At 47.2% G+C, this 26,194-nt stretch overlaps 14 protein-coding genes across 14 annotated transcripts; 7 read left to right on the top strand and 7 right to left on the bottom strand.

Moving 5' to 3' along the window:
* Positions 1–23: 23 nt before the first annotated feature.
* Positions 24–1,649, top strand: J056_003323 (uncharacterized protein; the record flags this gene model as incomplete). Its single annotated transcript, XM_009268546.1, has 1 exon — positions 24–1,649. The coding sequence occupies one exon, from the start codon at positions 24–26 to the stop codon at positions 1,647–1,649; it is 1,626 nt and encodes a 541-aa protein (XP_009266821.1).
* Positions 1,650–1,821: 172 nt separating this feature from the next.
* J056_003322 (Rho-related protein rac1B) lies at positions 1,822–2,513 on the bottom strand (the record flags this gene model as incomplete). The annotated part of the gene is made up of 3 exons (XM_009268545.1): positions 1,822–2,319; positions 2,369–2,432; positions 2,485–2,513. 3 exons carry the CDS (start codon positions 2,511–2,513, stop codon positions 1,822–1,824), a joined length of 591 nt encoding a protein of 196 aa, XP_009266820.1.
* Positions 2,514–2,602: 89 nt separating this feature from the next.
* On the top strand, positions 2,603–4,251 carry J056_003321 (uncharacterized protein; the record flags this gene model as incomplete). Its single annotated transcript, XM_009268544.1, has 2 exons — positions 2,603–2,801; positions 2,861–4,251. The coding sequence occupies 2 exons, from the start codon at positions 2,603–2,605 to the stop codon at positions 4,249–4,251; spliced, it is 1,590 nt and encodes a 529-aa protein (XP_009266819.1).
* A 97-nt stretch (positions 4,252–4,348) lies between these two features.
* Positions 4,349–6,243, top strand: J056_003320 (uncharacterized protein; the record flags this gene model as incomplete). Its single annotated transcript, XM_009268543.1, has 2 exons — positions 4,349–4,502; positions 4,553–6,243. The coding sequence occupies 2 exons, from the start codon at positions 4,349–4,351 to the stop codon at positions 6,241–6,243; spliced, it is 1,845 nt and encodes a 614-aa protein (XP_009266818.1).
* Positions 6,244–6,385: 142 nt separating this feature from the next.
* On the top strand, positions 6,386–7,436 carry J056_003319 (DnaJ-like protein subfamily C member 9; the record flags this gene model as incomplete). Its single annotated transcript, XM_009268542.1, has 2 exons — positions 6,386–6,758; positions 6,823–7,436. The coding sequence occupies 2 exons, from the start codon at positions 6,386–6,388 to the stop codon at positions 7,434–7,436; spliced, it is 987 nt and encodes a 328-aa protein (XP_009266817.1).
* A 273-nt stretch (positions 7,437–7,709) lies between these two features.
* On the bottom strand, positions 7,710–8,877 carry J056_003318 (Zinc finger protein; the record flags this gene model as incomplete). Its single annotated transcript, XM_009268541.1, has 2 exons — positions 7,710–8,670; positions 8,720–8,877. The coding sequence occupies 2 exons, from the start codon at positions 8,875–8,877 to the stop codon at positions 7,710–7,712; spliced, it is 1,119 nt and encodes a 372-aa protein (XP_009266816.1).
* Positions 8,878–9,135: 258 nt separating this feature from the next.
* Positions 9,136–11,533, bottom strand: J056_003317 (uncharacterized protein; the record flags this gene model as incomplete). Its single annotated transcript, XM_009268540.1, has 10 exons — positions 9,136–9,266; positions 9,317–9,422; positions 9,475–9,650; positions 9,713–9,759; positions 9,806–9,845; positions 9,890–10,051; positions 10,102–10,598; positions 10,650–10,708; positions 10,756–11,011; positions 11,064–11,533. 10 exons carry the CDS (start codon positions 11,531–11,533, stop codon positions 9,136–9,138), a joined length of 1,944 nt encoding a protein of 647 aa, XP_009266815.1.
* Positions 11,534–11,822: 289 nt separating this feature from the next.
* Positions 11,823–12,466, bottom strand: J056_003316 (60S ribosomal protein L19-2; the record flags this gene model as incomplete). Its single annotated transcript, XM_009268539.1, has 2 exons — positions 11,823–12,281; positions 12,329–12,466. The coding sequence occupies 2 exons, from the start codon at positions 12,464–12,466 to the stop codon at positions 11,823–11,825; spliced, it is 597 nt and encodes a 198-aa protein (XP_009266814.1).
* A 476-nt stretch (positions 12,467–12,942) lies between these two features.
* Positions 12,943–13,321, top strand: J056_003315 (uncharacterized protein; the record flags this gene model as incomplete). The annotated part of the gene is made up of 3 exons (XM_009268538.1): positions 12,943–13,035; positions 13,086–13,213; positions 13,261–13,321. The coding sequence occupies 3 exons, from the start codon at positions 12,943–12,945 to the stop codon at positions 13,319–13,321; spliced, it is 282 nt and encodes a 93-aa protein (XP_009266813.1).
* Positions 13,322–15,228: 1,907 nt separating this feature from the next.
* On the top strand, positions 15,229–16,973 carry J056_003314 (WD repeat-containing protein; the record flags this gene model as incomplete). The annotated part of the gene is made up of 2 exons (XM_009268537.1): positions 15,229–15,242; positions 15,290–16,973. 2 exons carry the CDS (start codon positions 15,229–15,231, stop codon positions 16,971–16,973), a joined length of 1,698 nt encoding a protein of 565 aa, XP_009266812.1.
* Positions 16,974–17,731: 758 nt separating this feature from the next.
* J056_003313 (DNA repair protein RAD5) lies at positions 17,732–21,478 on the bottom strand (the record flags this gene model as incomplete). The annotated part of the gene is made up of 4 exons (XM_009268536.1): positions 17,732–18,034; positions 18,082–18,939; positions 18,987–20,900; positions 20,951–21,478. 4 exons carry the CDS (start codon positions 21,476–21,478, stop codon positions 17,732–17,734), a joined length of 3,603 nt encoding a protein of 1,200 aa, XP_009266811.1.
* A 102-nt stretch (positions 21,479–21,580) lies between these two features.
* On the bottom strand, positions 21,581–24,104 carry J056_003312 (uncharacterized protein; the record flags this gene model as incomplete). The annotated part of the gene is made up of 5 exons (XM_009268535.1): positions 21,581–21,871; positions 21,916–22,136; positions 22,207–22,495; positions 22,571–22,870; positions 22,947–24,104. 5 exons carry the CDS (start codon positions 24,102–24,104, stop codon positions 21,581–21,583), a joined length of 2,259 nt encoding a protein of 752 aa, XP_009266810.1.
* Positions 24,105–24,180: 76 nt separating this feature from the next.
* J056_003311 (U1 small nuclear ribonucleoprotein 70 kDa-like protein) lies at positions 24,181–24,999 on the bottom strand (the record flags this gene model as incomplete). The annotated part of the gene is made up of 1 exon (XM_009268534.1): positions 24,181–24,999. One exon carries the CDS (start codon positions 24,997–24,999, stop codon positions 24,181–24,183), a length of 819 nt encoding a protein of 272 aa, XP_009266809.1.
* Positions 25,000–25,288: 289 nt separating this feature from the next.
* J056_003310 (uncharacterized protein) lies at positions 25,289–26,137 on the top strand (the record flags this gene model as incomplete). The annotated part of the gene is made up of 2 exons (XM_009268533.1): positions 25,289–25,319; positions 25,368–26,137. 2 exons carry the CDS (start codon positions 25,289–25,291, stop codon positions 26,135–26,137), a joined length of 801 nt encoding a protein of 266 aa, XP_009266808.1.
* Between the last annotated feature and the right edge of the window lie 57 nt (positions 26,138–26,194).

Below are 26,194 nucleotides of genomic sequence, written 5' to 3'. Positions count from 1 at the left end.
AAATTGCAAGCAACCCAAAGACAATGATAGATTTGACGAGGAGTGAGCAGAGGTTATGTGAGGTGTTGAATGGGTGTACGGCGGAGTTGCGAACGTCGGATAGTGCACTGCGTCAGCTAGAGCTGCGTATAGCTGGTGGGTGGGTGCGTGACAAGCTGCTTGGAAAGCCGTCCGACGACATAGATGTGGCCATAACCCCAATGAATGGGCTACCATTCGCTGAGGCGTTGGCAAAGTATATCGAAGCACACGCTGTGCACGATATCAGCGATAGTGGCACGCCCGAAAAACCCACCAAGATATCCATAGCACGCATAAACGCTAACCCCGACCAAAGCAAACATCTCGAAACAGCGAGGATGAAATTCCTGGGGTACGAGGTAGATTTCGTCAATCTACGCTCAGAGACGTACGCAACGGGCAGTCGTATCCCTCAGATGAACCTGGGGACGGCGGAGGAAGATGCGTTACGACGTGACATCACGATCAATGCGCTGTTTTACAACATCCATACGCGACAAGTGGAGGATTACACTGGGCGTGGTGTGCAAGATCTAGAGAGAGGTCTCGTACGCACGCCTTTGCACCCCGCTACCACTTTCGCTGACGACCCCCTTCGCGTTCTTCGTTGCATCCGATTCGCTACTCGTTACGGCTTTGCTCTCGATCAGGAGATTATACTCGCCGCTAGACACGGCGATATTCGAAAAGGCGTATGTGAGAATGTCTCGCGCGAGCGCATCGGTATCGAGGTGGATAAAATGCTTAATTCATCCCGCCCACTCAGCGCACTGGAGAACCTGGCACATACGCAGATGCACGACGTGGTGTTTGGGTGGAGTGTGGGTGTGGAGGATGTTAGGCAAGGTAGAGAAGAAAATATACAGTCACTGCGATCCTCATCAGCCTCATATGCGGTGGCTGGCGGACACATCCTGCACCTTCTGCTGCACGCGCCGCACACACTTGGGCTGAGCACAGCGGTGAGTGAGCAGTTCAGCGCAGTGCTCCACGATGCCACACTCACCCGCCGTCTATGGATGGCAGTTGCGCTCCTTCCCTATTTCGGCAAGGCAGTGCGCGAGAAGAAGAAGGAGGTGAGTGCACCCGCGTCCATCATCAGCAATGGGCTCAAACTGGGCAATGCGGAGAGAAGTCATGTGGATAATCTTGTGCAGGCGTGCGCGCAGCTGGAGAGAGATGTGCGGAGTGTGGATAAAAGCGACAGGGTAGCTGTCGCGTGTGCTTTACGGAGTGGTCACATTCATCGTCCGGTACAAGGCACACATTGGAATGCTTCTCTACTTTTCGCTCTCACTAAGGAACTCGCAGAGCCGTTTTACGCAGGTGGTTGCACAGACGACGCTTTGAAGGCTGGGGAAATCACCAGCATTGTTGGCACATACAATTCTTTTACGCAGGCTGCTCTCGACATGCTTCAACTCCCACATGAACTTGAGTCGAGACCTCTGGTAGACGGTAAACGCATCCTTACCCTCTTGCAACTCAAACCTGGTCCTCAGATGCAGGCTATCAATCAATTGGTTCTCCTGTGGCAGCTGAGATATCCCCTTGGCTCACAAAGCCAGTGCGAGTCTTACCTGCTGTCGGAACAGCAGCATGGAAGGATAGGGGCGCCGGACAGGTGAAAGAAAAGATAGTGAGAAAGACGATGCATATATTCATTCATTCATTTCATTCATGTATGTACATTACAAGAGACTTGTGCCGGTGTTTTTAGGAGAGGTATACGTTAGCACGAGGAGAAGGTGTGGAGAAGCATTCGCTTACAACCCATCCAAGATTGTTTAGAGAATAACATCAAATCAAAACGCAACCTCTTTGCTTCCGCTTTGATTTGCGTCCCTGAGGCACCAAAACGGCACGGATAGCCTCATCGAAGACGCCTTTCAAGCCTTTTTGGGTGAGTGCGGAACACTCGAGGTACTTGATTGCGTTGATGTCTTTAGAAAGCTCAACGCCTTGAGAAAAGGAAATGGGCTCCATTCTACGGGCTCTAAGGGCATTGACGGCTTGCGGGTCGGATCGGAGGTCGAGCTTCGTGCCGACGAGGATGATAGGGACACCTGGAGCGTGGTGGGAGATTTCCGGCCACCACTTGTACTTGACGTTCTCGAACGAGGCGGGAGAGTGGATAGAGAAGCAGCAAAGGAATATGTCCGTCTGGGGGTATGAAAGGGGCCTCAGCCTGTCGTAATCCTCCTGACCGGCAGTATCCCAGAGGCCAAGGAGGACAGGCTTGCCGTCGAGAAGGACCGTGGCTTGGTAATTGTCGAAGACGGTGGGTACGTAATCGCTCTAAAGGCAATTAAGTGAATGGAACCGCCAGACACAATAAATAACCCACTGGAAACTGATTCGTCGTATAAGATATCAGCAGACACGTCTTTCCAACAGCACCATCGCCGACGCTGTTGAGATTGGATAAGCTTATTGCTTATATTTAAATACAAACAAACTCACACTACGCATTTAATATTCTTGGAAGCCATTTTTATAAATTTTATTAATTTTTTCTTGAAAGCGACGAGTAGCAATCCACTTGGTCTCTCTCTCGTCTTCAACTTGAAAAATAGTAAAAATGCTTTCACGCAGCGTACTTTCACGTGTCGCTAGATCATCTGCGGCTGCCTCTATCCGTAGATCAAACCTCGCTGCCTTCTCCACGGCTCGCCTTCAACCAGCTGTCACCAAGCCAGCTTTAGGCAAATTACAAGCTAAGGCTACCCGCAACTACGCCACTGAAGTTAAGCAAGTTGGTAACATCAAGCAGGTTATTGGTTAGTTGAGATTTTTCTTTTTTTCGGTTTTTTGAGGCTTACGCACGCCCACTCCACAGGTGCCGTCGTCGATGTCCAATTCGACACCGAAGACCTCCCAGCCATCTTCAACGCCCTTGAAGTCCAACACAACGGCCCAAAGGTTGTTCTTGAGGTTGCCCAGCACCTCGGTGAGAACACGGTCCGTGCCATTTCTATGGAGGGTACCGACGGTCTCGTTAGAGGCACAAAGGTATCTGACACCGGTGCTCCTATCTCCATCCCAGTCGGTCCAAAGACTCTCGGCCGTATCATTAACGTTTCCGGTGACCCAATCGATGAGCAAGGTCCTGTTGACGGTGTCAAGAAGTCCCCAATCCACGCTGAGCCACCAGCTTTCGTTGAACAATCCACCGAAGCTGAGGTTCTTGAAACTGGTATCAAGGTCGTCGACCTTCTCGCACCTTACGCACGTGGTGGTAAGATTGGTCTTTTCGGTGGTGCCGGTGTCGGTAAAACCGTCTTGATTCAAGAACTTATCAACAACGTCGCAAAGGCTCACGGTGGTTACTCCGTTTTCTGTGGTGTTGGTGAGCGTACTCGTGAGGGTAACGATCTTTACCACGAAATGATTGAAACTGGTGTCATTAACCTTCAAGGTGACTCTAAGGTCGCTCTTGTTTTCGGTCAGATGAACGAGCCACCAGGTGCTCGTGCTCGTGTTGCCCTCACCGGTCTCACCATCGCCGAATACTTCCGTGACGATGAAGGTCAAGATGTCTTGCTCTTCATTGACAACATTTTCCGTTTCACTCAAGCTGGTTCTGAAGTTTCTGCCCTTCTCGGTCGTATCCCATCTGCTGTCGGTTACCAACCAACTCTCTCCACTGATATGGGTAGTATGCAAGAGCGTATCACAACCACCAAGAAGGGTTCTATCACATCTGTCCAAGCTGTCTATGTCCCAGCTGATGATTTGACTGATCCTGCTCCAGCCACCACCTTTGCTCACTTGGATGCCACAACTGTCTTGTCACGTGGTATCGCTGAGTTAGGTATTTACCCTGCTGTTGACCCACTTGACTCAAAGTCACGTATGCTTGACCCACGTATCATCGGTCAAGAGCACTACGACATTGCAACCCAAGTTCAACGTATCCTTCAAGACTACAAATCTCTTCAAGATATCATCGCCATTCTCGGTATGGATGAACTTTCTGAAGAGGATAAGATGACTGTTGAACGTGCTCGTAAGATTCAACGTTTCATGTCTCAACCATTCTCTGTTGCTCAAGTTTTCACCGGTTTCGAAGGAAAACTTGTCTCACTTGCAGACACTGTACGCTCATTCAAGGAAATCCTTTCAGGAAAGTATGATCACCTCGTTGAGTCATCCTTCTACATGGTTGGTACCATCGAAGAAGCACAAGCAAAGGGTGAAGCCATTGCTCGTGAATCAGGTGGTCAATAGATTAGAAGATGTATTTAAAGCGACGATTACAAACAAATAAAATTGATTTAATTTCTCATTTTACGTTTGTATTGCCCCTTATCCACCCACGCCCATCATGTCCCAAGAGAAGAAGGCATCTGAACCGGCCCAGCCATCCCAGCCAGCAAAACCAACGACACTGATGGATGCGCTTCACATGGCTAATGAGAATCAAGCTAGAAATATCGATTACGTACAACAGTTCACATTTGTAAGAATGTTCAAACTTGGTGGGGGATTCGTACGTAAGGTGGTTATACGCTAACAAACCCAATTACAGCATCTTTATTCGCTATTACAGCCTATTTATTATCATTCCAATCCTTTTTGATCAAATCATCCCTCAATCCCATCTTTGGCGGTATAAACACTGATTCCCCGCATAAAGTACTCACTGGTTTGTTATCTGTACTCCCTCTGCCACTTGCAATGCACAACGAAAAAGCTATTAAGATTAGGAAGACTTTGAAGCCATTCGCTGTTGCAATCATCTGCGCTATTTCAAATCCATTCACTATACGCTTGATTGCGAATAAGTCTTCTCAATTGGGTGTCGTTTGGGGTCCTAGGATTGCCTGGTCCATTCTCCAAGCCCCTAGCTGGATATTCGCCATTATCAACCTCTATGAACATCTTCTAAAGCTCTGTCCGGATTCATTCCAATACGCTCTCCCTTTGATTGGTTCATTTATGTTCCCTTCCATTGAAACTAGCTTCTCTAGATTGCTCACACGCGGTTTCCTCTCTCCACTCATGCCTCAAGACCCCGTTGTCTTCCTCAAATTGGTTTCTCTACCAGCTGCACTCATTTCTGTCCTGATTTCTTTAGGCGTTGGTAAGGCTGAGAATGAAAGCATCTTCTCAAGCTCCAAATCACGCAACTTACTTGTTATCCCTGTTATTCTGCTCGCTATCACCATCTCAAACTTTGCACCAAGGGAGGCTGTCGATGGCCATCCAATCCTCGCACGCACACAGTCAGTTACTGGTCAGATAATCATCGGCGAAGACGCAGCTCAAGGTTTCAGGTATATGCGTGCTGATCACAGCCTGCTTGGTGGACTCTGGGTTGGTCCATCAAAGGAGTCACTCATCAATCAATACGGAAACAAGGTAGACTTGAGTGATGAGGTTGTAGTGAACAACAGCGAGAGTATTTACACCACTTTCCTTCTCCAAGAAGCAGTCAGACTTGTTAATAGACCGGAACACCAACAGCTCAACGAGCAGGAGAAAGCGTTGATCATCGGATTAGGCATTGGTGTCTCAGCGACTGCATTCGATAAGCACGGCCTGGAACTTTCAGTTGTAGAAATAGATCCAGCCGTCTACAATTATGCTTTGGAGTATTTCGGAGCACCTTCACCCAAACACCTCAAGTTGGCGGATGCGCGTCGAGCAGTGATAGAATGGATCGTCGATATGGACAGTGAGAGTGACAAATTCGACTATGTGATCCACGATGTATTTACAGGCGGAGGTGTGCCTGGAAGACTTTACACGACTGAGTCATGGCAGCAAATCAAGTACGGAATGAAAGAGAGCGGTGTGTTGGGCGTCAACTTTGCCGGTGTGGCTTCATCTCAAGCTACAAGAATGGTCATAGGCACCCTCCTCCACGCCTTCCCACAGTGTCGCGCTTTCTCTGATCGCCCCGTCAACCAGAAGATGGAGGAGGAAGAGGTTTTCCTCAACATGGTCGTCTTCTGCACTAAATTTGCTGAACCAGCTTTGGACTTCAGGCCAGCTACTAGCGCCGACACGCTTAACTCTATACTGCGCACTAGGGTGTTAAGCAGTTTCACTAGCAATGAAATCGACCTTTCCGGTTATGTGGGGGCTTCCAATGAGGATGTTTTGCACGATGGCCAATCTAAGAAGCTCGACAATGTTCAGCAGAAATCAGCTATGCATCATTGGGATGTAATGAGACAGGTGCTGCCAGAACAAGCGTGGTTGAGTGCTGTATAATGTGTAGAATAAATTATGGTATGTGGTATATAGTTTATAGTAAGGAATACAAATAGAAAGCAAATTGTATCTAATTCACTTTTTAATTACTCCGTCTTCCTTCTTGTTCACGCGACACGCGACACGCGACGAAGCACTTAACATGAACAGCAGCGATCCAATGCACACGATATTCGGTGCCGACCCACCGAATCTATACGCAGTGCTACAATTGCAGCAGGAAGACTTACCCACTACATCGACGATAAAGAAGGCGTACCACCGACTAGCGCTTGAGAGTCATCCGGACAAGAATCCATCGCAGGATGCATCTGAGCAATTCCAGCGTGTGTCCTTCGCATATACAGTGCTATCGGACGACAAGAAGCGTGAGCAGTACGACAAGACTGGCCGAACATCGTCGATAGATCTCGGTGTGGATATCGGGGAGGACTACAGCTGGGAAGATTATTTCGATGACCTCTTCGAGCGCGTCACGTGGGAAGCTCTAGCGGAAGATCGAGAGCGGTATCAAGGTGGGTAGAGGGTGTATCAGAAGTTGGGGCTAACACAAACACAATTTCTCCCACTCCCGCTCAGGCTCGCAGGATGAACTGAACGACTTGAAACACGCTTATGAGACATGCGACGGCGATCTCGACGCCATCTTTGCAAATATCCCTCACGCTAGCGTGCTGGACGATGAGCAGCGCTTCATCGACATACTGCAGCGTGAAATAGACGGTGGCCGACTTGCGCACTCGAAGAAATTCGTTAGATCGTCTAAACCCGTCGCGCGCAAGAGTCGCGCTAGCAAGGCTCAGTCTGAGGCCGAGCAGGCTGCAGAACTAAGGCGCGAGCTAGGTCTGGGCAGCGATTTCCAAGAGGAAAGTGGGGAAAGTGGGGAAGATGAGGAGGGCGACGAGGGTGACTCCGCTCTCGCTCAGCTTATTGCCCAACGCGGTGATAAACGTAAGAGCCAACTTGATAATCTCGTCGGCGCGCTAGAAGCTAAATACGCACCTCCTAAGAAAGGAAAGGGTAAGGACAAGCAGGAGGAGCCCAAGAATAAAAAGAAGCGCGCAGTGGAGGAGGAAGAGGACCATGAAGAAGACCAAGAACAAGTCCATGAACCCACGGAGGAAGAGTTTCAGAAATCTCAAGATAAGCTTAACAAAAAGAAGCAAAACAAGAAACAGAAACACAAATCCTAACGCGCCTCCCTGTTAATCGAATGAATGACACTCATGAATGTGAAAATGATGTTAAATAGTCCAAGCGGGTATATAGAAGGATATAAAGTGATTATTAAAAGTAATGAGTAAGCGCAAAAACGAATCAAACGAATAGAACGGAAATCAAACAGAATGATAGTATCACGAGGATGAAAATTGAGAAAGTGTCGTAACTGATAAAGTTGAGATACTTGAAATGAGAGACAACTCTAATTATCCCAATTAGAGTTTAGTTACGAGTTATGATCACATCTACTCGGTATCCTGTACCAAATCTAACCCCAATCCAGTCAATACGTGTGGTTGGGATGGGTATGGATCTTGATAAGCGTTTTCGTCAAAATGAGTGGACGAGTAGCCTGTCAGAGGTGGTGATGGTGGTACGAATGGGTATGTGCCAAATTCGTCCTCAACTCCAACTGGAGACATTGGAGGTGGACCGTAAGCGAAAGGACCGAATTGGTTTGGATCAGCAGACTGAGGCGGAGTAAGTAGCTGTGAGTGATGATTTATAGTGTAATGAGCGTGAGTGTGTGTAGGCTGAGTGTGCTTGGCCTGTGCTTGTAGCTGTGTATTCAAGTAAACGAATGGAGAGGCAGACTCATAGAAATTGAACGCGTGAGGCGGTGGTGGCTGAGTATATAAGAAATCTGGCTGCGATTGCGAATACGAAGGAGTAGCTGGTGAAGAAAAGACGGTTGAGTTGGATGGTGAATCATCCTGATAAGAAGAGAGCTGCGGTATCGGAGTGTGCATGTATGGTTGGGGCTTATGGTCCATTGAAAGCGAGTAGAGGGATGGTTGCGTGATAGGGACACACTCTGTAGGCTGTACGTTGTGGATGTTCGAGAGTGTGTGTGGTATAGTCAAAGCTGGTTGCTGTGGGTGGTCTAACTTGTCAACTTTCTCAACTTGGTCAACTTGAGGTGAAGGAGACCTATCTTCAAGGTGTAACTGGTGATTACGCTTCGTATGCTTAGTGAGAGTGGTTTTCCTGCAAAAGGACTTGCTACAGCCTTGAATAGGACACTTATAGGGCCTCTTTCCAGTGTGAATTCTTCTATGACGTGCAAGTGAGGACGAGTCAGAGAAAGACTTTGAGCATTCCTCGCACGTGTGGGGGCGTTCACCAGTGTGTACTCTAATATGAACAGTAAGGGCGGAACGTTGAATGAAGGTTTTGCCGCAACCGTCAACAGGACAGCCAAATGGTCTATTAGGTGTTTATGAGCATATGTAATCCCCTGAAACACCGGACACACCTCTCATTCAAGTGAATTCTTAAATGCCTCTGCAAGTCAGATCTCCTGGCAAATGACTTGGTGCAGGTACCATAGGTGCATTGGAATGGCTTGTTCTGGTTTGGCACCTTGGTGATATGGCTATTGCCCTCACTGTTGACAAGGTTTGTAATATTCATTGAGACTTTAAATTTATAAACGAGTGTGTGTTAATGGAAGTATTTCTATAAGAAACAATCCAATTTACTTCGAGTTACAAGCTGAGAATTTTATTTGATCCGTTAGATTTTTATTATCACACTTTGGCCGATAATTATTAATTTCACATTTGTACATCTATATATTCTATACTTGTTCCCTGTAGCCATGTAATTCTCTCCCTTTCCTGCGCCGGTTTCTTGAGACAACTCTATCTCCACATAATTGCCGACGCTTTTTTAGACTTTGTCCTCATTCTCCACCTTATCCACACCACCTCCCTTCCTCATTCTCTTCTTCCTCTTACGCTCCTCATTCCATTCCTTACCCTCCTCCTTCAATATCTGGTCATCTGGCTTGTCCAACGCATCTACGTCATATCTGATTATCTCATCTTAACCGAATGGGTACGCGACTTACATTGACGAATCAGAAGGCTGCATGCAAATGACGCGCCTGCAAATTCGTAATTATTGGTCTGATTACCCGACGCAAACCGCTTAATCTTATAACTCACCCGATGCAGCTGTAAATAGTATGAATATATTTCGAATTCCGTCACAGTAAATCCCCAACACCTTCCCGGTATCTATCCCTTCAACGGTCCGAATAGCCGTAGGATCCTGCGTGATTTCGTTGATTTCACTTACACTTGACCCTAAACTGTGTAATCCCGTAATCAACGTGTTCCTCAATATAACATCGCACAGTGCAAGTCCAATCGTACCCCCAAGGAGCCGTATAAAGTTACGACCTGTATATGATACAGTTAGTTTGAGATTGATTACATTTATGTTTCGGAAAAGTCTCACTTACCTCCCGTCGCAACTGCAATCTCTTGCCTTTTAACAGCAGCCTGTACGCTACGAAATTTGAGTGTGCTTGTCTTTCATTAAGCAATATACCAACCTCAGTAACGTCGTCTGGAATGTATTCCCCGCACCAAAACCTTTATCACATTGAGTTTCGCTCAACAAGCAAGGTATGTCTCACCTGAAATCACTGAGAATCCAACGAATTCTGCAATACTTGTTGACGGGCTGAGCATTGTGAATAACCCGAGTCCAATAGTCCACATTAGAAATCCAGTCCATATGTTCACCCTATAACCTCCAGTTTTAGACACAATCACTCCCGATGTGAATGAAAACAATGCTGTTTTGGCCTTGTTAGCGTTTATTGAGTGAGACATATCAACAACCCACTTTGGGTAAGGATCAGTCCCAGCAGCACCACTCCTGATCGCAAAGGACTGTATTCCTTAACAACTTGTAAATAATGCGGTAGGAAGTAAAGAGCCCCGTAGAAGATGGTACCGCTAAAGAAAGTGCAGAAGAAGCTAGCTGAGACGGACCTATCGTTGAAGAGATACATTGGGAGAATGGGTAGATTAATAAAGCTGCTAGCCTCTACCAGCACAAAGACTACCATGAGCACTACGCCAACAACAAGCAGTGCAATGACGACAGCTGAGTCCCATGCATACTCATTTCCGCCCCAATTCAAGCTCAGCAACGTCAGAGTAGTCGATGCAAGTACCAGTATCGTGCCAATATAGTCTATCCGTTTAATCTGTTCGCGGGGGTTGGATGTGATACGTTTCTGAGGCAGGAATATCTGGACGATCAAAATAGCAGCACCTGTGAGCGGTAGGTTGATCCAGAATATCCAGCGCCATCCAATAGTTTCAGTGAATACACCTCTAGTCGAGAGCGGTGTAAATGGTCTATTTCATACGTAGGCAAAAACTCACCCTAATATTGGACCTAGACTGTTACTTATCGCGACAATCACACCAATAAGTCCTTGCCACTATGCTTACGATTAGTATGGTTTATTTTACTCCATCTCAACCTAACCTTTCCTCTTTCGCGCAATGATACAATGTCGCTGATAATGACCATGACGTTGTTCAGTATTCCTCCGCCGCCTAGTCCAGCCAAAGCGCGAAAGCCGATAAGCATTGTAATTGTAGTGGACAGTGCACATGCTAGACTTCCTATGAAAAAGATGATCAAGTTGATTTGTAGTACTAACTTCCTGCCGATTAGATCACTCAGACGTGACCAGAAGGTTATTACCGCTGTGCTTGTGAGCAGGTAAGATGTAGCAACCCTGTCATAATTTTTTTTAGTTTCAAAGGGCTGATACTTAGCGGTCTACGCACCAATTACCCTTCCCTGCAGCGTGGAATTCGCTGGAAATATCAGGTAAAGCTGTGCTTATCACCGTCTGATCGAGTAGACTTATAAATAGTGCGCTCGAGACTCCCATGAACACGACGATGATCTGTTTCCGGGGCATTAAGTTTGTCTGATCATCGAGACCATCAGTGCGCTGTTCCTTCTCAACGACTGCATTCTCTCCATTGTTGGTATGCTCAGGAGTGCTATTAGATGTAGAAGCATCGTGCTGCCGCTGCTGTTGCTGCTTATCGGTATTAATTTCTGATCCTTTATCAGAGACGCGATCATCAGTACGTTGCTCCCGCTGTAATTCCTGACCTTTTATTTCCAAATTCGTCGCCTTATCGTAATCGCCAGTGTGATCGCCACCACAGCGTATGTTGAGATTACTGAGTGAATTATTATGGCTGTGGCGCTCGCTGTGTAAAGTACTTTCGTCGTCTGATTTCATTGTTGATAAGAAAGCGTAATCAGCTATCAGCCCTAGCTGATTCGGTGCGAGAGGGATTTCCGAACGACCGATTCCCGATGGCAGCCCGCCGAGTTCTAAAAATATAATCTGTGCATCTGCCGCAGTTAAAGTTTGTATTTGGTGTATACAATCCCCCGCATAACCACTCGATACAGACCAAGCCACTATCACAGACGACCAAAAATTTTCGAGCGTAAATGATAAACAATATACATGTGTGAGACGATATGTGACCCAACAAAACACTCCACTTTTAAATAGTGCCAATTTAAGCTTGAGTAGCGGCGACGTTGTCAGTGTGCTCGACTTGAGTGATACCTGAGCGCTTCTCAGCGACTCTAGCAGCACGACGGAGACGGAGAGCCTTGTTAGCAGCACGACGAGCCTCAGCGGAGTCAGTGAGACGTTGAGTACGCAAGACCTCAGCCTTAGCCTTGTGGATGTGCTCCATAAGGACACGCTTGTTCTTGAAAGTGTTACCCTTTGACTTGAGGTAGAGGGAGTGGTAGAGGTGCTTATCAATCTTGCCAGATTCCCTGTATCTTCTGAGCAAGCGACGGAGAACTCTCTGGCGGCGCATCCAAACGACCTTGGAAGGCATCCTAGCTTCAGCGGTACCCTTACGCTTACCGAGGCCAGTGTGGCGACCGGCACGCTTAGCAGCGTGAGTTTCACGGACGCGTGAACGTGAGTGCATCAAAGCTGGCTTGCGGATGACATGGCCGTCCTGAAAGTCTCGTGAGGGAAATTCAATTCAAAAGACTTGTTACCCACCTTAGCGAGCTTACGGATGTTGGCACGGCTGTTAGCTTGAGCAATTTCTTTTTGCTCAGCTGGGTCGAGCCAGACCTTACGTTTACCGCATCCTAAGACTGCAGAAGCAATACGTTTCTGAGATCTGAGATTGACCATACTGCTCTATTTCAAACACCCGTCAATGTGTTTCCTTATAGCCACGAGATATTCACTCACTTCCTCACGCTCGTTCGACAAGAAGGCGCCTCTCAAATTTACGAAGACGGAGGCTGGAGAATTAAAAAAATTAAAAGACTCAAATATTTAATTGTGTGGGAGTATCAGGGGGTTTATGAGGGTGGTATTGTATTGCTCGCGCTTGTATTCTCATCCTTCAGTCATTTTGGGTGAAGTTTTTACACCTCTCTGGAGGGCGAGAGGGGGTGGTTTTGTGCGTTATTCATATTGCTTTGAGGCTGCTTGATATTATACATGTTCATTAATCTCTTCCTAAAGCCTTCACGAAGCCTTGCACGCCACCTGCACTCCATCTGGATTTATATTTTCAAGTATGTGTAGCGCTATAGATCCACAAATGTATTGGTTATATCACATAAAATTAACATACCATACACTCTCTCACTTATCACATCATGGCTGACGATAGCTTCGGATCATTACTGCCGCTGATAGCGCAAACAACTGAGCATATAAGCAGCGGTAATACACAGGCAGCATCAAAGGCAGTGAGCGGGTTAGTTTCGTGTAGTTTGACACCCTCAAACCCCCAATACAGGCTAAAGAGTTGAAAACGAATTTGGACAAGTCTCATGAGAAAGTGCGAAATATCCAAGGCGCCAATTTGACAAAGGAGGACCAACTGAAGCTTATTGAGGAACTGACAAAGATCCGCGAACAGAAATTGTTCGTATCAAATACAATGTCTTAAGACTCAACTGAGCAAATCACAGGAAAACAGTGGAGAATATTGAGAGAGGAATGCTAGCAAGCGGCACAGAAAGTAAAGAGTAATTCGTACAAGTATATCACAATCAATTATGTTGTAATAGTTACCGTCATTTACAAAGCATTTCCTATCAAAGGCATTAAAGGTATCATGGCACATCAATCCAAGTGAATTTCAAACTAATCATAAGGATCCTGAAAGAGAACGAAAGATTCCAACTTACAATAAATCGCTAAGCATCATTGCAAAGAATCAGTCCTATAGAAGATATGCCGAACTTTATAGACCAGATAAAACTGGGCTTGGTGAAATGCTGGAAGAGCGCTGGAGCCTTGATAATAACTCTTATTATTCTGAGCACTCAATTCATACTCTTATTAATAAGATCCAACTCTTTACTCTGTTGATTCTGAAGAGTAACGCAAAAAAGTTCACCTTTGGAAGTTTGCTAGGCGTTTGGACGTACTTGACGCAGTATTTTTCTCGGTTTATGACGATGTTTGGGACGATGCTGCAGAATACGAGTGTTATCAGGATCAGTTGGACGCGCAAAACTCTGCTGATCTACACTAATAACTCCGTTCTGTTCCAAAAATGACCTAAAACAAACTTGTTCAAGAGATCCAAAGACGATCAAGATTCCGCATTTCTCCTGTCGTTTTGAACACTCAGCAGCGATCCAAAAAGAAAAACGCAGACCTTATTGCAGAACTAAAGCTGTGACTAGTAGTCCAATTGTTTTGCTTTACCACCCAGATCGATCATCTGAGCTTATCTTTACTTGAGATAAGCAGGGCCAACTTGGTATCACAAAACACGCAAATCATTCTGAAGTATGGAGACTACAGCCACACGTTAGAAGTCATTCAATCAACAACAACCTCCTAGATCCTCATTGTTACCGTAAACTTTATACAGTCTGCGCCGATTCAACGGTTCGAGTGTTGTTGGATTTTGAGACTGGTGTGTCGAGTAAAGTGTTCCAAATGCTCTTCGATCCTCCAAGTCTGCTCGACAAGACTTTTAAAGGTGATTCAGTTGATGTGTTGGGTATAGATGCACATTACAACTCTCCAAACATCATCTATATGTCTGACTCACAAGGAAGGTTGGCAATCACTGAAGCGCGCATTCGGAATAACGATGAAACCGTTGAAAAATTTAGCTAATCCATTAAAGCACTAAATAGCGTCTCGATCAATCCAGCCAACCAGTTTGAGATTTTTCTGGCAAGTGCAGATAAAACACTTCGAGTTTTCGATGTGAGTGGGCTGCAGAAGAGTGATAGTCGAAATTCAAATAAAACTCCCACGGAAGATGTATTTGACGTTGAAGGATTGTTTTATGGCTATCAGAACAATCATCGGTGACTGAATGCTCATTATTCACCGTCGGGTAACAAATCATAGCATCATCCATAGGTAGTATCGTAGAATTGTATGATCACACTCTAACCTTTGAGGAGGCATATGAGTCCGATAAGCCCTCTAAAATGCCATCGGTCTCGCCAATTTCCCTAAACCCTCTACCTAAGACGGGTATACGCCTTTGTTCTACATAAACGATACGCGCATCAAATCCCTTGAACTCGGTCTACTCGGTGCAGAGAAGTTCCCGAAAGCCTCTTAAGTATTCCCGGACGCTCATACTAGACCTTGCCTAACTGCTGCTAAACCTTGCACTGACTCTGATGGCTTTAGATTTGCGGTTGCAAATGGGTTGAATTGTGTTTGTTGTATTTTTACTAGGATAGATTTACGCGTGCTGTTGCGTTTTATTGTGGTATATATTGTAATTGTTAATTATTAGCGAGTGATAAGTTAAGTGACGCGTAAAACAGTCATCAACTAGCTAGCTCAGGTAAAGTCTATTTGGAAGCTGCTATCAGTCGCTATCGGATGCAATCAAATGTAATCGCCACTGACCCAGTAAACTTAATCACCGACACCGAACATCAAAACAAGTGCTCAAAATGGGTTCAGAGTAGTACGCTTGTGGTTCTGCGCTCACTGCAATCCGCTAATACACGCTAGTGAGCGACAGCGACTGAAGAACATCGAGGAGAACAACCGTCTTCTCGAGCAACTTGGACTAGGCGAGGCGTCGAAGGAGGTGTTTGGGAAGCGATCGCACGACAGTGATGATGCGAAACCCAGGCAGCAGAAACAGCAGAAGCAGCAACCAGCCAAGAAGAGGGTGAAGAGGGAGGAAGATGCAGACAAAGCAGTTGCTGCAGACCCACCCAGACGTTCGAGCAGACGCGTTCCTACGACCGAAGAAGACAAGAAAGCGAGCCGCGAGCAGCTAGAGACGGAACTAGAACGCGAAGCACAACGCAAAGATGAAAAGCGGAGAATTGAGCACGAAACGCGTAGGAATGATATGCCCATACTCGAGCTACTTAAGCGCGATCCGGTAGAGTACATACACAGCAAGAAGTGCGGCGAGAGTGTGAAAAAGGAGGAGAAAGCCAAGAAGGAGGATGATGAGGATGAGGATGACGAAGAAGATGATGACGAGAATGATGAGCTAATAGCGAAGGAGCTTTCAGGCTATTTGGCATCACGACCAGCCATTCCACGTCCCATACATTCTGTCGAAGATGAGAAAGATACGAACAGCAGCGATTCAGTGCACAAGTACAAAGAAAGAGCCAATAGTTTGGTATTCAAAACGATTCAAAAAGTTACCTCAAATCGCATTCACAGCATGCAGTACCATCCTGACAAAGAAAGTGATCTGGTGTTTGCTGGTGACAAGTACGGTCAACTTGGCATACTAAAATATGACGCCGACAAGGACACGGCGCAGATATGGCGTTTGCAGCCACACGTGATTGGATCACCTATTTCCTGCATACGATTTGATGCTAGCGATAGTAGGAAGGCATTCACGACCAGTTACGACTGCACAATCCGTCAATTAGACTTCGAGAGTGGGCTATCGACCCAACTCTTCCGTAGCAACGACGGATACGAACAGGAGACGAATAGGCTAATCACACATCTCGACATACCCCATCAAACGCCCTCGCTGCTGCACGCAGCTGACAACGGAGGCGGACTGTCGCTAAAAGATATGCGTGAATCCCGCGATAGGGGTGTGCGGTATGTGTTGTCCAAGAACAAACTCGGATCCGTCTCTATCAACCCCTCCAACGAGCAGCAGGTATGTGTAGCCTCCAACGACCACGCTGTACGTATATTCGACATGCGAATGGTTAAGAAACATTGCAATACACTCGAACCTATTACAGAAGATGAAGACGATCTACCGTACTATGACAATCGCGAGGAAATTGGCATGTTGCATAGAACCATCCACGGGAAAGCTGTCACATCGGCTTATTACTCTCCAACGGGATCCAACATTTTGTCAACGTCTTTCGACAACACAGTTAAGGTGTTCGACGATAAACTCAACGTTGTCAATTCGATCAAACACAACAACGAAACGGGGAGATGGTTGTCGGTTTTTAGAATGCAGTGGATTAATCCAGCGCCATGGACTGGTGTCCCCACCTCTTTCATCACTCCTTCTATGAAGAGGTCGTTGGAGATGTGGACAATGGGCGATAGAGCACCGTCTGCTGATTTAGTTGATACGGAGAATATCACCGCTGTACCGGCTGTCGTATCGGCGAAACCCTTCACTGGACTCGACGATTTGAGCATCGCAGGCGGTAATGGCAGCGGGAAAGTTGTTCTCTTCATGTAATCTTGTTCAAAATTCAGCGCACGTAATCATATTATACTGACACTCATAGTAATTTTATGGCAGCGTATTGTATATAATCTACCTTTACATTAATTTGAGGCATTCTGATCATTGTTTGAGAATGTCAATTTAACTAACTCTTAACATTTAAACCAACAAATGCTCCGCTTAAGAGAAAAAAAGATATATGTGCTGTTCTGGTATAACTAAAGATGAAGAACAATGCCGATTTACTGAGAGGAGCCGTGAAAGGATGTTGGGAGCCTTGTAGCAAAATGTCCCCCTAATGCCTATTTTAAGTGATCATGCAGGCATATGACGCAGGTGTTTGATTTTTAGGGTTTTTTACATTTGGGTATAGCCAAGCCTTCTTCCAAGACAGCGCTGTGCCTTCCTCAGCGAAGTACGTACAATGAGAATACATAGGAGCATGCTTAGCTTTCCTGCATTGGATTGACCTAGCTGTCTATCCATGCACTCCATGATCGCACTTGACAATATGTTTCATAAATGTTTCACAAAGGTTTCAAATGATTAGATAGAATGGATAGAATGGATACAGCCTACAACCAAATAAACTAAATACAAATAAATAAAATTGAGAAGACATAGTGATACATGCTTGTGTGTTTGCTGAGTAAGGGGGAATGAAAGATAAAAGAGATTAAAAAAAAAAGTCGACTGAGAAAGCTGAGACAAGCCCAGCCCAGCCACAAAGATGAGTGAATGAGTTGAAAAGATTACAGCGATGCAACCATCTACATGTTTTTCCTCACATGCGCAGACTCGGGCGACTCTCCAAACATGATAGCGATATTCTCGAGCATCTCCTTCCTCTCCTCTTCCTTGGACCTCTGGCGTCCAGATCCGAGGACGCCCTTGAAGAGCTCTGTTTTGCGTTCTTGTATCTGCAGAATGCGCTCCTCGATAGTGTTCTGTATGATATAGCGGACGACCTGCACGGGGCGTTTTTGACCAATACGACACACACGGTCGACTGCTTGGTTCTCCACTGCGACGTTCCACCAGCTGTCCATCATGTATACTCTATTTGCTGTAGTCTGCCAGGTGTGTGAGAGGGTTGTACACTATGTACCACACAACTCACCAGATTCAATCCTACACCACCTGCACGCAGTGATATAAGGAGCACTTCGCACTTGGGATCAAATTTGAGTCTTTCAAGAGCGAAAGCACGCTGATCACGCTGCATAGTTCCATCGAGTCTACCGTATCCAATTTGACACTCCTTCAATCCATATTCAATCAAATCCAGCATAGACGTCCACTGACTGAATACGATCGTTTTGTTCGGTGTAGCTTTGATGTCGACATCGAAATTGAGTGTGTCGTAGTTGGGTGAGTGAGGATTCGTTGTTGATATTTCAGCGAGATCGTGAAGCAGTGCTTCTATCTTGGTCGAAAACTCCTCCGGTCTTTCGATCCTTTTCTTCCGCTTCGAAGTCGGCAGCTCGTCTTCAAACTTGGCGAGATCGTTGTCGACAGACGCAAAGGTGTCGTTGAAGTTACTGATTTGGATAATCTTTTCACGATCGCTGACCAGCTCCTTGCAATCTGGACAATTAAATGGCTCGAATTCGGGCCATACGCCAATGTGTTTTTGTATGCAGTTGCTGCATAACAGATGGTTACACTGGAGATTGAGAACTGGAAGTGCCACGGCATTACTTGGTGCTCCTCCTCCTCCTCCTGCTTCCTTCTTCGGCTTTTTGAAATCCCTATCTTTTTCATCATACAGCGGCTTCTCGTCCTCTTCTTCCTTGGGCGCACCAGGGAGCTGCGCTTGGACAAAGTCGTAGTAGCATTCCAAACAATTTGCAGTTTCTGAGTCGCGCATTACCTGAAAGATAGCTTGCGCTTGTGCGAGTGGTGATTCAGCAAACGCGTTCACAGCATCTGGACATAGACAGTAATGGTCGCATATCATCCTCAAACGAAGTAATTCCTTTAAAGTGTTAATTTGCATCACCAACCACTCATACTCCAACATACCTGCAAAATACTAATAAAACCACCACGTGACAAACCATCAGCATCACGTAAATCTAGATACTTGTCCTTAGATTTACCATGTTGATTTTCATATATAGCCCTCTCTCGGGGGTTGAATTCCAACGAACGCAACTCATCAGACCGATCAGGGAGGGAGACAATCGGGGTACCATCCTTATTCTTCATTTCCTTGGTACGACGCATAGTTATATGCTTCATAATTATCTGGATCCTCGCAAATCCTACATTGAGCTGCTGCTTAATGGGTGTGCCAATAAACGTGTTCCACGTCTCGCGCTCATCAAATGGTTCGAGATGCAAGAACCTCAACAGAGCATAAAGGTCTTCAATTTTGTTCTGGATAGGCGTACCCGTCAAACACAACCTTCTCTCAGCTGCTAGTTCAGAAGCTGCCTTTGACATCATGGTTGATGGATCTTTGATATAGTGGGCTTCGTCGAGCACAATTCTGAACCACTCGATTTGCTGAAGTGGAGAAGTATAGTTGATGGCATTCTGCTCCAATTCTGCTAGCATCTCTGGACAGAGACCCTCAAGATCATCCTCACCCTTCTTCTTACGCTTGCCTTTACCCTTTGGCTTGGACGTCGATGATGATGATGATGATGGTGGCAACTTGGTAGGTTTCGATGAGGAGGCTCCGGATGCGCTTGCACTGTCAGACACAAAGGATACATCATCGTCGCTAACTCCATTGGTATTCGCGAAAGCCGTACCATTCTCCAACATCTCATCCCATTTCTCTTGCGCAAGATGAAGTTTCTTGATGGCAGTATCCTGTTTGCTGAACTCAGTAGCGACGGTGGAGAAGGCGGTGAGAATGACATCAAATTGCATCAGAAATGACACCTCTTTCTTGCGATTATTGCCATGATATATATAAATATTCAGTCCATCGTCTTTGCGTTTTCTTGGCGGTCTTTCCTCATGACGATAGAAATGCGGCTTAGTTGTCATGTGATCACTGAACTGTTCCTCCCAATTACTTAGCGTAGATAAGGGACTGACAATTACAGTCGCTTTACTCCTAATTTGAAGCCTCTCTTTGCGCAATCGACGTGATTTTCCAGAAGCACCTTCGAGTTGGTCGTCATTTTCTTTTCGAAATGAGTCGGTAATACCAGAGTTAGATTGAGGCATGCCAGGTATAGCGAATTTGCTACTGAAATGGGAAGCATCTGGAGCTTTCATTTCCTGCCTCTTTGGTTTTTTTTCTGTGTCTGATTTACTCGGACCAGCCAATGCATAATCATTTGCAGACTCGAACGTGGACGCAATCAACGCGACAACTGAGATAGTCTTACCGAGTCCCATATCGTCTGCTAAAATAGCACCGCGACATCCAGCAGGTTCCTGGTTGAGGTAGTTGTGTGTGATAATATGCTGGAATTTCCTTTTATCTTTACTTTGCTTCCAGAAGGAGAATTTGTCAGATTCATTTGTGGATCTACGAGGATCACGTTCGCACTCAAGTAAAAAAGTCAGCGCCTGTTTCTGATGAGGGTAGAGAGTAGTCGCTATTCTAGATGAAGCGAGAGTTTCAGGGAGTTCATCGACGGATATTTTGCCAAGCATTTCGTTAGCTTGCTGAGAGCGATTGACTTCGGTTGTCTTTGCGTGGCCAGTGTATTGAGGCCGATAAGAGTAAGGATTGAGGGAGGAGGACGAGTCATTAGTGAGTGGGCCATAGGAGGGTATATTAGTAGAAGGAAAACCATGTTTACTAAAGGTCTTGACAATAGCAGGCGACTCATACCAAGCGTTGCAATGTTTGTCTGGTCTATATCTTTCTGGCTCTTCGATGGCAATGCCTGCGTGGAGGACAACGTGTGCAATTTTCTCCATTAAGTCACGTCTGGTGAATAGAAGGAGTTTCATAGGGAGCATCATTGGCTGTTTGTAGATGGGTGAGAGTGGACTATTAGATAAGCAACTCAACTCACGCTTCCTGACTTTGTTTTAACGACGCCTTCAATTCGTACACAACGCTGAAGCATCAAAGGGCCCAAAACGCCCGCAGTGCGGCGATCAACAACGGCAAAGCTGTCCTGGATGCGCATCTGACCAGCACCGAGGCTAAGTGCAGGAGTCTGTCCGAGAACATGAGCAGGAGGGTATACGCGTATAGTTTCAATTGGAGGATTCTGAGTAGAATGATTGAGTTGAGGCACATAAGCCAAGCGGACGTCCTTCCAAACCTCGGGAGTCGTTTGGATATAATTCGAAGGAATCATCACGAGTGCAGTGCATGTTATTTCACCAATACACACCGGTGCAGATGGAGACAGCGGATCGAATGATATTGGCTGCTGTGGTGGCTGTGGCTTTGGCGTGCTCTTGATAACAACATCATCGTCGTCGTCGTTGGTAAGATCAATTACGCCATCCTTGCGCTTGTTGCTGTCATCGCCCGCCGCGTCATCGTCGCTGCTGTCAATATCGACCACTTTTGACTCGCGTGGCTTGTTCATCTCTAGCGCTGATCGTCGTTGTACACTACCAAGATGTGTTTATAGTTTATTGAACTTAAAATGCTTTATTAAATACAGAAATTATATCAATTCATCTAAAGACTACTGGTATTTCACTCGAGATGGAGATGACACCGAAGATGACGCTGGAGATGTTGCCGTCGACGCACCCGCTTGAGCATAAGCTATCGCAGCTTTCACTGTGGCCTCCCACGCCGTCCAGCCAATCTCGCAAGCTGATTGGTGGAGACCCAAGTGGCTATCAAGGCGGACAAAGAGCGCGACTGCGCGTTCGAGTGCGTTGACGAGACGCCAAGATATTTGAAATCTCTCATTGAGTTGTCTGAGTGCGTTGACGATGCTGATTAACCCGCCCAACGCGTATTGGTGGAGCTGAGCAGCGTGAGTAGCAAACCAACAGCAGTACGCTTCCCCACTTTGCTTTTCTTGGCAGCCACGGCTATCGCGGTGCTCGTCTCAATTACTCCTTCCCGCCAACCGCCGCCGCGGTCTTTTGTGCAGCTCACTGGCGTCAGTCCCAGCTTGAGCAAATGGCAATTGATCATGCTCTCGAGGTGCTCCATGCGCCTTGAGTCCATCTCCTTGCGCTCGTTGATTGCACTGAATATTAGGTCCACCGCGTGGAAATATGCCTCATCTGTTATAAATTTCAGAACGCGTCTTATCGGGCAGCTGCAGCGATAGAGCGCTGTAAATCGCATACGTACAGCAGAGCTCATCGTCGCGCCTCCTGTCAGCCTCGATAGCCTTCTCGAGCAGCTCTACGCCCAGTGCGATCCGCTTCTCGTTGACGGTGGCTGTGTATGTGGGGGCGGTCGCCGGCCGCGGGCGCCAAGTCACCGCAAACATACGCAGATCGAAAGGCAGACTGAGCGGAAATTTGCGTGATGTGGCTTGTGTGTGTGTAGCCTTCTCAATCTCGCCCTCGCACTCGCACTTAGGAAAGTCGATCAACGTCATAGTGTAGCAGTACAAGCGGGATGGCTGGGCTGTAGCCTGTAAGTGGTACGCGAAAATCAAAAATCAAATCCGATTAAGCCACAACCACTATCGCCCTGTCTTCTTCCGCACAGGCCTGCCTGACGAGTGGTACAGCTGCTGCTCGGGCTGCTGCGTGGGTGTGGACGGCTCGTGGAACTGTCTCTGAGCGTAGATCCTATCGATCCAGTCGCGGTCCGCAGACTCCGCTTTGAGTATTTCGCACGCCCGCCTGTATCCGCTCGCGCTCTCTCCATCCAGTCCTTCCGAGTGGATGACAATCTGGATGAGCACTTCCGGGAAAAGTACATCGAGCATATAAGCAACGCGTTCCGGCGGCGTGAGCTTCTCGTAGGCCTTTTCCTGCGCACTTTCCTCTCCCTCCTCGCCTGGCTGGTGTGAGCGGGGTGTTAGCGTATTCGTGTGTGTGTATGCCTAACTAGCTAGCTAGCCAGCACGCTGCACACACCTTCAAATACTCGCGTATTATTTCCACAATCTCGTCGCGACAGCCGCTGAATTCCCCATAACACACCTGCTTTCCAACGGCCTTGCGGGAGAGACCGCCTCTGACAAACTGCTTGTGCTTCTCCAGAGCGGGCGTGTACTGCTCGTGGATTATGCGGTCGATGATGGGCAGACACAGCTGCACTTGTGTCGCCATGTCCAGCTCCCCAAACACCTCTGTGGGGGGCATGCGAGGCTGAGTGCGAGTGTGTGAGCAGGTGAGCTCACTCCTATTCCCGCCCTCACGCCCATACTCATACCTGCTCTTGTCCCCTCGCTTCTTCTTCTTCTGGTCCCCGCCCACCTTCTCCAGCATCCCCAGCTCGCACTCCCGAAAACCTTTTTCGGCGCACGTAAAGAAACATGCGCGCGGCAGTTTGCGCACAGTCGCGTCGTTGAATTCGAGCAAGTAGAGTCCGCTGTCAAACCCAATGACGCGTGCTGGCCAGTGTGTCTTGGATGACTTGTAGTAGCGCGACAAGACACCTTCCTTCTCCGCTATATTGATGTCTCGATCGGGTTGAATCAGGTGCTGGGAGTGATTCAAGTGCTCTGAATGCCCTGAATGCGTCTCAGTCTGCCCTTGTGTGCTCACCGGGGACGAGTCCGAGTCCACTTGGGTAACCTGCCCAACCTGGCTAGCCGATGGGGTTGAGACATACAACGCTACGTCCACATCAGGCAGGTCATCCTTGCTATCCTCGTCGTCGATGCTGGCGCTTTTGACGGCTGTTTGAAAAGCGTCGACGAGACAGGGAGGCGGAGTTTCGTGCGTGTAGAAGGTCTGTGGGGTATATCGCACTACGCCCTCGCGCTTGAATGTGGCCAGCGACTCCTTGTCTGCTTTGACCCGCCGGCGGAATCCATGCCCGTCGTCGCCATACACTTCCACTGCGCCTTCGTCTAAACTTCGCACTGGCCACCAATAGCCTGATTGATCATCGCCTTGGTTAGCTCCCCCGGCTCCCCCTCCTCCCACTCGCAGCCATCGCACATCCGTCGCGTGAGGCGTCGTCTGTCGCGTACCCTTGGCTTTCTCCGGTGCTGCATCAGCGAATAGCTCATCGAAGGATTTCATTTTGCGTTTCTTCGAGTCGTTCGAATTCGGTGATGAGGTCATCACGGTTAAGAAGAGACTAGTGAATCAATAATTAAATTCGTTTGTACAAAAGTACCACATATTATGACCCAGCCAGCTAATATCTATAACGCTTGGCATCCCGATCGTCTCCACCGTCAAATTCCCTCTTGAAACCGCCAAAAGATCTTCTGGGGCCGTCTCTATCACCTCTATCTCTATCGCGTGGAGGGCCACCCCAGTGACGCATTGGGCGATCACCACCGAATCTAGGACCATCACGATCACGGTCGCGGTCGCGGCTAAAGCGACCAGGACCACCACCTGGAGGACCAAATCTACCACCGCCATCGCTTCTTCGTGGACCTGGAGGACCAAAACCACCTCTAGAACCACCAGGAGGGCCTCGAGGTCCTCGTGGCGGAGGTAAGTCGGGGATAACCACTTTAGGTTTACCACCCAAACCACCGCCTAAACGCCTAGGTTTCCAATTCTTTACGGTACGACCGCGTTCGACGTCAACGAGGATTCTATTGCCATTGATTTTCAAACCCTCAGCATCCTTATACGCTGCTTTCATATCGCGTTCCTTTTCGAATATAATGAAGGCATAACGGCGGCTGTTTCCCGTGTCTTTATGACGAACAATACGAACTCTTTCCACAGGGCCATAGACTTCAAATTCCTTACGTAAATCGGATTCATTGGTTTCAGCGGTTAAGCGTGCAATGAAGAGCGTTTTGAAGGGATCACCGATAGCTTCACTGTCTGATTGTGGGTTGTACTGACTGAGTGCGCTGTTGAAGGTGTCCTTTCTCTTTGTAGCTTTTTCAGCCTGAAGTTGGGATTTCCTATCGTTGTCATTGATTCCATTCTGCTGTGCCTTCTCATCCTGATCGTCTGTAACTTTCTCATTCTCGTACCTAATCGAATCCATCAAACCGGCAATCCCTGTAATCGTATTCCTCTTTCCACGCGTTGGATCACGCTCCAGTGGTTTAGCATAAGAGAGTGGTGGCCGTGGTGCAAATAGCTGCAACTGTGAGTGAGTAACCAGCGTACACAAGATTATCTAATCACCTTTAACAGATTAGCTGGGAGTACATGTGTCCTGTGATTGATTCAATCAGTTGCTGCCATTTCAATTAAACCCAATTTACATAATGGCTGTAGCGAACAGAGAAACCCTCTTGAACCCGAACGTCCATCATCTATAGTCAATTAAAATGTCCCAAATTCTATCAACTCATAGATTACGTATGTTTATACTTATTCTCACTGATTCCCCACTAACTTCCCCCGCAGAAGGGAAGAATGTCCTCGTCACTGGTGCCTCCAGCGGCATCGGCAAGTCCACTGCCCTATTATACGCCCAATGCGGTGCAAATGTCCTCCTCGCTGCTCGTAGATTAGACAGGCTGCAAGATATCGTCGCTCAAGCACGCCAACTCAATCCCCACGGCGCACACCAAGCAATTTCTTTAGATATGACCAGCAACGAAGACATCTCCACTATTCTCCAGCGATCCACTTTCCCCCACATCGACATTCTCATCAACAACGCCGGTCTAGTCAAGGGCATCGAAGCTGTGGGAGATATCGCCGACGACGACGTAGCCCTGATGTACTCCACCAACGTCACCGGTCTTATCAAACTCACCCAAATACTCGTCAACCACTTCAAACAGCGTAACAACGGTCATGTCGTCACTATCGGCTCTATCGCCGGCATCGAACCTTATCCTAACGGCAGCATCTACTGCAGCACTAAGCACGCTGCTAGAGCTTTCACTAACTCTCTCATGAAAGAACTCATCAGCACTCCCATCCGCGTCTCGGAAATTCAGCCTGGTTTGGTCGAGACGGAATTCAGCGAGGTGCGTTTCCGCGGAGATACTGATAAGGCTAGCAATGTCTATAAGGATCTAGACCCTCTCACGCCACACGATGTAGCAGAAGATATCATCTGGGTCACTAGCCGTCCTCCGCACGTCCAAACTGCCAGCTCCCTCATCTTTCCCACCAATCAGGCTTCTGCAGCTTTGGTAGCGAGGCCGGGCAAGAGTGGTGTGTGAGAGCGTCATCATTATCATCGTTATCGTCATTATGCATATCTGTATACCTATATATCT

Source organism: Wallemia ichthyophaga (genome assembly GCF_000400465.1).
Source record: "Wallemia ichthyophaga EXF-994 unplaced genomic scaffold scaffold4, whole genome shotgun sequence".
NCBI lineage: Eukaryota > Fungi > Basidiomycota > Wallemiomycetes > Wallemiales > Wallemiaceae > Wallemia > Wallemia ichthyophaga.
This window is presented reverse-complemented; position numbering and strand designations above follow the sequence as displayed.